The sequence below is a fragment of the Colobus angolensis genome, unplaced genomic scaffold (genome assembly GCF_000951035.1).
Source record: "Colobus angolensis palliatus isolate OR3802 unplaced genomic scaffold, Cang.pa_1.0 Scaffold120, whole genome shotgun sequence".
NCBI lineage: Eukaryota > Metazoa > Chordata > Mammalia > Primates > Cercopithecidae > Colobus > Colobus angolensis.
The window spans coordinates 3,002,250-3,010,920 of record NW_012113142.1 but is presented as its reverse complement, the minus strand read 5'-3'; the positions used below and the strand labels follow the sequence as shown (position 1 = coordinate 3,010,920).

Genomic DNA, 8,671 nt, shown 5'->3' with positions numbered 1-8,671 from the left:
AGGAAGGAAGGAAGGAAGGAAGGAAGGAAGGAAGGAAGGAAGGAAGGAAGGAAGGAAGGAAAGGAAGGAAGGAAGGAAGGAAGGAGCAAGAAGTGCTGGAGAAGTCCCCTCCCTGGGGTCTCCCGGGGTCACTCCTTCCAGGGTGCTAGGTCCGCTCACCTCTAACTTACTAACAAGAAAATGAGAAAATGAAGCCCGAGCAATCTTGGAACATCCGTTCCACAACAGCGGCAGGGCAGACCCAAGGCCAAGGCCAAGCCCAAGTGGTTGCTGAGGCCCAAGCTCTGTCCTGGACAGCTTCCCCACCCAAATTCGGAGTCCAAAGTTCCAAGCTGTAGGCCTGGGCCACGCTCCGTTCCCTCATCGATGAATGGATCAGAATGCTGAGCTCTGGACATGGCTTGGAGGCTGCCCTCCAGGTGAAAGGCATTTGGTGACCCTCAGCACCTCAGGAATGTGAAGAGGGCTGATAATAATTTCTCCCTCTGAGAGAGTGGGAAGACTTCATGGGGGAGGCGGCTGGGAGCTGGGCTTTCAGGACAAGCAGGATCCAGAAGGGTGGAGAAGGGAAAAGGGACATTCCAGGCTGGGAGCAGGGACCGGCTATGCAGAGGCTGGGAAGGGGAACCTGAGTGACTCAGCAAAGAGGAACAAACCAGCCTGGCTGCCCAGACAAAGCTGGAGCAACAGCGGGATGGGGGTTGCTGATGGCCCATATCTCAGAGCTGGGAGCCCATGCGGGGACCTCCCTCCTAGGGTCCCCAACCCTTCACCAGGGTCCCAGGCATACACTGTTTCCTGTATACGGGTTTACCCTCCAACCAATGAAGGGCCCCCATCTGGACAAGGTGATACCTTGGAGGCCCATTTAATTTATTTTTTAAGGTGACACCTTGGAGGCCTGTTTCATGTTTTTTTTTTCATTAAGAGATAAGGTCTCGCCCCGTCACCCAGGCTGAAGTGCAGTGGTGCGATCCAAGCTCACTGCAGCCTCAAACTCCTGGGCTCAAGCAATTCGCTTACCTCAACCTCCCCAAGTACAGGGATTACAGGCATGAGCCACCAGGCCCAGCTCATTTTTTAAACTTTTTGGAGAGATGGCGCCACGAGGTTGCCCAGGCTGGTCTCAAACTCCTGCCTCAAGCGATCCTCCCACCTCGACCTAGTAAAATGCTGGGATTACAGGTGCTCACCACCACACCCAGCCCAGCTCCAGTTTTTCACAGTTCCCTGGATCTCGTTTTTTTTTTTTTAAGTGTTCATGTACTGGCCAAAACACAGTAGCCTTGCCCCTCACCTCCCCCCTGCCCAGGCCTCCAGCCCTGCCCCACCCACCTCCACAGCTGAAATCAGAGACAATACAAGTTCCTCCTGTGCACAGGTTCCATTTATTGTAGAAAATAATAATAATTACAGTGATGAATAGATCTTCTTAAATTACAAAACAGAAACCATGAAGAAGGAGGAGGAAAAACCCCAGGACTCCTGAGGGTGAAGCCGTCCCCTCCTCCCTGCCACCCTCCCAGGCTGGTTAGTGTCCTTGGCAGGGGCAGAGGACTCAGAGGGGATCAGTCTCCAGTGGCCCAGGGCTGAAGTGGGTGAGGCAGAGTCCTGAGGCCACAGAGCTGGGCAGCCTGAGCGGCCTCTCTGGCCCCCTCCCCCACTGCTGCCCAAACCTGTTTACAAAGCCTTCACCCCTCCCCTCCAAACCTGTCCATCCACTCTGCACTCCTCGGGCAAGTGGGTGGGCAAGGCCTCAGCCATACTCCTGGGTGCGGGTTTCGGTGAGCAAGGCACAGTCCTAGAGGTGACATCAAGGCCTGCCCGGAACAGAGGAGATGCAGGCAGACAGAGTGGGGAAAATGTAAATGGGAACAGTGTCTAACACCGATGCAGGCAGAGCCCAAAGTCACGGTTGAGCCATCCTGGCCAGCAGAAGCCAGCTCCCCACTCCACCATCACACCCTGTCACTTCCGTCCCTCCACAATATCCAGAGGAGGGTGGACTCTGTTCTTGCTAGCAGGAGGCGGCCTTGGGAAGGTGTCTGAATGGGCCAGAGAGGCTGAAGGCTGCTGCCTTCCTGCCTGGCTCAATCTCTGCCCAGTCCCCAGTCCCCAGCAGCCAGTGGCCCGTGGCAGGGCCTTCCTGGGGTCAGCGCCTGTGCTGAGCTCAGTCCAGGGAAGAGCAAAGCAGAGAGGGACAGAATGGAGCCGTGGCACCTTACACGTAGTTGCTGGCAGCAGCAGAGCGGGCGGCAGAATACTTGGCAGAGTAAGGCTTGTCTGTGCGGGGTGGGCAGTTGCAGCAAAGCAGCCCCCCGCCAAGCAGCAGCAGGCCGGAGGCGGCCCAGCCGACGTAGAGCGAGGCACCCATCTCCCGCTTCTGCCCGGAGGCCACCAGCGGGTTGTAGAAGTCTCGGATGATGTTGTGGGCCGTCCAGGACACGGGCACTATCACCAGCAGGCCGGCCAACAGGAACACCACGCCCGCCACGATCATGGTCTTGGCCTTGGCACTCTCATCCTCCAGGCAGTTGGTACACTTGCCCCCTACCACGGACAGCAGCACACCCAGAGCGGCCACGATGATGCTGATGATGACGAGGGCACGGGCCGCCTGCAGGTCCTGCGGCAGCGCCAGCAGCGAGTCGTACACCTTGCACTGCATCTGGCCGGTGCTCTGCACCACGCAGTTCATCCACAGGCCCTCCCAGATGGTCTGCGACGTGACGATGTTGCTGCCGATGAAGGCCGTCACGCGCCACATGGGCAGCGCGCAGCACAGCATGACGGCCAGCCAGCCCAGGATGGCCAGCGCGATGCCCGTCACCTGTAGCCCCATGGAGGCCATTGCTTAGAGTCCGCGGAGGTTGAGGACCTGGAAGGCTGAGGGGATCCGGCTGTGGAGGCCGTAGGATTCCAAGCGTTGGGGACAGACTTAACGTTCGCAGAGAGCTCCTTTGCTCCTTTGCACCGGGAGTCAGGAGATAAAGCCAGTCCTGATGCGCAAGCCAGGGAGTGTGAGCAGACCAGTTCCTTCCAGCCGACAGCTGCCAGGGCACTCTCTCACTAGGGACAGGTTGAGCGGTTATAGGGCTCTGGCAGAGGGGCGGGGGCAGAGGGAGGAGTTTTCGTCACTGGGACCTCCTCCTGACCAGTTTCTCTGGATTCCTGAGCCCAGGCCAACAAAGGCATTTTTAAGGCCCCTGCCCCTGGTCCCTGAGTCACTATCCAGTCTCAGAAGAAACTACCTTCTCCCCTTCCTCAAAGCCCATGCTGAGGTCACCCGGGAGACAGACACTGAATCACAGCCCAGGGACAGCTGGATATTCACAGGGCAAGGCCAGGGGGCAGCCAGACCCAGCCAGGTTTGGGAGCCTGAAGACCAGGGTCCCCACAGGCCAGGGCCCCCTCGTTCTAGGTTTAGGTGGGAGGACAGGGTAGAGACCCTCAAGGAGAGAGTTTGAGGATGCAGTCTCGGAAACATCCACGAGAAACCGCACCTTGATTACTGTCCTTTCTTGTCCTTATCAGTTTCATCACTGGCAGTTTCACTGCTGTTGTGATTATGATCATTCATGCACCTGGCCTCACCAGCAGCCTCTGCGGCACTGGCCGGATAAAGTTGCGTGTAGGGGAGTGAGGAGCCGGGAAGCCGGGACTCCTGGGTACATCACCCACTCTCACCCATCTCTATCACCTGGCTTCTCCGTTTGGCTAGAAGAGGGGCCTTGGACGTGATGACCTTTAGCCAAAAAGAGACAGAAGCCTGCCCCTCTCCACCTCCACAGAAGTTTAGTCTGGTGGGCTCTGTCCCTGCCAGGGGCCACCCTGCTTGCCCAGAACTGGGTGGGGCTGGTCACCAACGACGACAAACATTAACTAGATCTGGAGACATCATCACCCCAGTAAATGGATGTTTACCCTGTGGAGACATACAAAGCCTTCCAATAAAGCCAGGGTGGATGCAAAGTCCCATGAGATTTCAAAGGGAAGGGGAACTCTTCAGGGGTGGGGAGGTGTGGTGCTGGGGGAGCTTGACTGCAAAGGGGTGCTGTGGGGCACAACTCCAGGGGGCACTGGATTCTTGGATTATGCCACAAAAGGCATCATGAACGGGTCCCCCAGAAAAGTTTTGCAAGGCAACGGGACTGGCTGAAGGAGGACATTCTGGTAGACGGTGGGCCAGGCTGAACAAATGCAGCTCATTCTGGGAACACAGCCCTTAGGAGAGATGTGCAAGGAAGCGAGACTGGTGAAGGAGGACATTCGGGCAGAGACAACAAGGGCAGAGGTGGCAAGGTGGGGAAAGGCAGCTTGTTCTGGGAACAGCCAGGAATCCAGTTAGACCAGAGACTGGGCTGGGGAGGGAGGTTCCAGAGTAAAAGGGTCAGAAATTTCTGCCCAGAATGTCACCGAGCCCTGGGAGATAGAGGGAGGGAGGAGGGTCTAGGATCAGAAAGATCTTGGTTCAGGGCAGATGACTGAGGGGACCTCTGGGAAGGGGTCATCGTGGGGGTGATCAAGATTGTCTAGGGCTCATCCCAGCAGCACCGAGGGAGCCCCTCCTCACCCGCCATGTGGTCATTTTGCATCTCTCATCCCAACCCTGCTGGGAACTCCAGTGTGTCCCTGAGCCGCCACCATTGTCCAGCACTGGTGGCTGTGTGCCCAGTTCGGACCCAGAAGGATGCATAGTCCTTAGCTTCCTGAGGGAAAGTCATCAAGGGTGCCATGGTTTGGGCTGAAGCAATCAGTGAGTACCCACGGGAGGTATTTGAGATGGATCTGTTGACCGGCTAATGAAGCACCGGACAGGCTGGAACAATCTAGCATGATCCACCCATGTTACAGATGGGAAGTTGAGGCCTGGTATTGTGGTTAACTCTATACACATCTATCTCCCCTGCTAGCCTGGGGCTCCTGGAAGACAGGAACAATGCCTTCTGCAACCTCAGTGCCCAGCACCGGGCTTGATACATCACAGATGCTCAAGAAATGTTAGAAGTGGTTGCTGCGACTCATGCCTATAATGCCGGCACTTTGGGAGGCCAAGATGGGAGGATCGCTTGAGGCCAAGAGGTTGAGGCCGCAGTGAGCTATAATCACACCATTGCACTCCAGCCTTGGGCAACAGAGCAAGATCCTGTCTCAAAATAAATAAATAAATAAAAAGAAATGTTTGGGCAGGGTGCAGTGGCTCATGCCTGTAATCCCAGTACCTTGGGAGGCCAAGATGGGCAGAACATGAGGTCAAGAGTTCGAGACCAGCCCGGCCAACATGGTGAAACCCCATCTTTACTAAAAATACAAAAATTAGCTGGGTGTGGTGGTGCACACCTGTAATCACAGCTACTCAGGAGACTGAGGCAGGAGAATCGCTTTAACCTGGGAGGCGGAGGTTGTGGTTCCAGCCTGGGTGATAGAGCAAGACTTCGTCTACAAAGAAAAGAAAAAAAAAAAAATGTTTGATGATGGAAAGAATGAAGCATTCTCCAGTTTCAAACCACACTCCCACACCTTGACCCCCATTATAAGCACACTCACCAAAACAAACAGGGATGGTTTCTGCCCGGACCACGCCTCCCTGGGGCTTTCTTTACAAGGCTCTCTCCGCACACAGAGCCTATGGGCTAAATAACACCAGAGATAAGTAACCATCAGGACTGATGATAAGTGCTTTCCTGGCGATGACCTCATCACAGCCTCCAGCCAGTCAGCAGGGCAGGGACTTTTATTGCCTTGGCTCAAAGGAGTAAACTGAAGCCCAGAGAAGGCCAGGGGCTTGCCTAGGATGGGTGGGCACTCCAGCATGGGTGCCTCCTTCCCCAGGTGCCTCTTACCTGTGGTTCCAGCCAGGTAGCCTTTAGCAAGCTTTCTGAGTAGACACATGACTTGGCCAGATGGCCAGAACCTGCCCCCCGCCTCCCCCCTACCTCCTGCCCCGCCCCGCCACTTCCTGCCCTTGCTTTCCTGGGACACAGCCAACTGGCACTTGGAGAAGCAGGCATGGGGGAGGGGGACATGCAAACCCTACAACAGTCCACCTGTGGCCCTACAGAAGTGACTTAAGAAGCTGTCCTTCCCTGCCAGGCACGGTCACGCGTATAGGGAGCAGAGAGCAGGGAGGGGTTGGAGGTTGAGGGGAGGGCAGGTGCAGGAGGGCCTCCAGGCATAGAGCAGACACAAGGTGGGGGAAGAAGCAGGGAGCTCACACAGGGCTAGAGGACCCAGGTGTGAAGGAGAGGCCAGAAGGATGTCATTGGGGATCAGCCAGTAGCTCAGCACAAGTGGAGCTAGAGAGAGATTTGTTGATGCTTTGTTGATGCCAAGAGACCGTTGGCTCAGTCCCACCCACCCGCTGCAGGAAAAACACCAGCAAAGGCAAGAGGTGCTTCTCTCCTCCCCGCTCTGGCTCCCACAGCCCTAAGGCAGAGGAAAACAAGGAAATGTACCTCCAGGCCTGCATCTGGCCCTCTTCCCAAAGCCCAGAGATCTTTTACAGGAACACCTTATAAGACATCTGTTGTGGCCGGGCGCGGTGGCTCAAGCCTGTAATCCCAGCACTTTGGGAGGCCGAGATGGGTGGATCACGAGGTCAGGAGATCGAGACCATCCTGGCTAACCCGGTGAAACCCCGTCTCTACTAAAAAATACAAAAAAAACTAGCCGGGCGAGGTGGCGGGCGCCTGTAGTCCCAGCTACTCGGGAGGCTGAGGCAGGAGAATGGCGTGAACCTGGGAGGCGGAGCTTGCAGTGAGCTGAGATCTCGCCACCGCACTCCAGTTTGGGCGACAGAGCGAGACTCCGTCTCAAAAAAAAAAAAAGACATCTGTTGTTATCACCTTGGTTTTGGGGTCAGAGAGTGCAGGGTTGCCACTCATTTATTTTTTTTTTCTTTTTTGTAACTTGCACTGTGTGATTTTGTGCTGACAGAATTGGATCACATGTGCTGGTTTCTAACTTTTGTTGTTGTTGTTTTGGTTTTGAGACGACGCGATCTCTGCTCACTGCAGTCTCCATTTCTTGGGTTCAAGCAATTCTCATGCCTCAGCCTCCCGAGTAGCTGGGACTACAGGTGCACAACACCACACTCAGCTGATTTTTGTAGTTTTAGTAGAGACAGGGTTTCAGCATGTTGGCCAGGCTGGTCTCGAACTTCCAGCCTCAAGTGATCTGCCCACCTCGGCCTCCCAAGGTGCTGGGATTGCAGGTGTGAACCACCGTGCCCAGCCACACGTGCTGGTTTCTATCAAGGATAAAAACCACCAGATCAGCTCACCCATCTCTGCCCACCCCCGTAAACCATCTTTCCAACCCAGGGACCATTTCTGAGCCACAGCTTCCTCCTTTGTAAAAATGAGGATGTTGCACCCCTTCCAGTATCAAAAACAAAAACAGACGTGAAATGAGATAGGGATGTGAAAATGCTTCACGAGCCAAAAAGGACAAAAGCTGGGAAGCTGTGTATCCATGAGCCATCCTACCAGCACTGTGACCTTGGAGAAGCCGATTCCATCTCTGAACCCCAACTTCCTCCTTTGTAGAGAACACTGGGGCCCACTCCCCAATCTGAGACACACGTGAAATGACAGAAGGATGTAAAAATGCTTCGCGAGCCGAAAAGTGTAATACCAAGAGGAGGGGAGCAAAGTTCTGGACGCAAAGCAGCTGCTGCTCAGTTCGGATCCTGATCATATCAGGTGGGAGCTAGGACTTTTCAGACCCCTGTCCCCAGAGTTCCAGGGGCTTGGCCAAGTCCCCAATTTTTTTTTTTTTTTTTTTGAGAAGGAATGTCACTCTGTCACCCAGGCTATAGTGCAGTGGTACAATCTCGGTTCACTGCAACCTCTGCCTCCCAGGTTCAAGTGATTCTCCTGCCTCAGCCTCCCAAGTAGCTGGGACTACAGGTGCCTGCCACCGCACCCAGATAATTTTTGTATTTTTAGTAGAGACAGGGTTTCGCCATGTTGGCCAGGCTGGTCTCGAACTTCTGACCTGAAGTGATCCACCTGTCTCAACCTCCCAAAGTGCTGGGATTACAGGCATGGGCCCCAAGTCCCCAGTTGTAACACACACACATGCAGCTTGCCCTGAGCTCAGCTCCCTGGGAGTCCTTAGCAAAGGGGCAAAAACAAAGTCTCCCTTCTAACCCCAAGCTCCTACTGGCTTCTGAGCCCTAGGGCTGGTAATGGATGACTGTCCTGCAGCCAAAAAGATCTCAGTGAGCTGAGCAGTCTAGCTCCCAGAGCCTGTACTCCATGCCTTCTGGGAACAGGAAGACTAAAGCCAGGGAAGCCAGTGTGTATTACACTGATTCCTAGGGCAGAAACAGTAGCTCGCGCGTGTAATTTCAGGCACTTTGGGAGGCTGAGGCAGAAGGAACTCTTGAGCCAAGAGTTCTAGACTAGCCTGGCCAACATGATGAAACCCTGTCTATACTAAAAATTAGCCGGGCGTGGTGGCGTGTGCCTATGGTCCCAGCTGCTCCGGAGATGGAGGTGGGAGAATTGCTTGAAACCTGGAGACAGGGGTTGCAGTGAGCTGAGATTGCGCCACTGCACTCCAGCCTGAGCAACAGACCAAGATCCTGTCTCTTAAAAAATAAAAAACTTGGCCGGGCGCAGTGGCTCAAGCCTGTAATCCCAGCACTTTGGGAGGCCGAGACGGG

General features: G+C 55.0%; 1 protein-coding gene across 4 annotated transcripts; it reads right to left on the bottom strand.

The window, feature by feature from the left end:
• Positions 1-1,365: 1,365 nt before the first annotated feature.
• On the bottom strand, positions 1,366-6,293 carry CLDN4 (claudin 4). Of its 4 annotated transcripts, none has more exons than XM_011930610.1 (2): positions 6,216-6,293; positions 1,366-5,439 (listed from the first exon to the last, which is right to left on the bottom strand). In XM_011930610.1, exon 2 carries the CDS (start codon positions 2,849-2,851, stop codon positions 2,222-2,224), a length of 630 nt encoding a protein of 209 aa, XP_011786000.1. In that variant the 5' UTR covers positions 2,852-5,439; positions 6,216-6,293; the 3' UTR covers positions 1,366-2,221. The 4 variants fall into 4 exon arrangements, 3 of the variants coding, with proteins under 3 accessions (XP_011786000.1, XP_011786013.1, XP_011786020.1); XM_011930623.1 differs by lacking the exon at positions 6,216-6,293 and having other exon boundaries at positions 1,366-2,345; positions 2,394-3,193; XM_011930630.1 differs by lacking the exon at positions 6,216-6,293 and having other exon boundaries at positions 1,366-2,612; positions 2,694-3,193.
• Between the last annotated feature and the right edge of the window lie 2,378 nt (positions 6,294-8,671).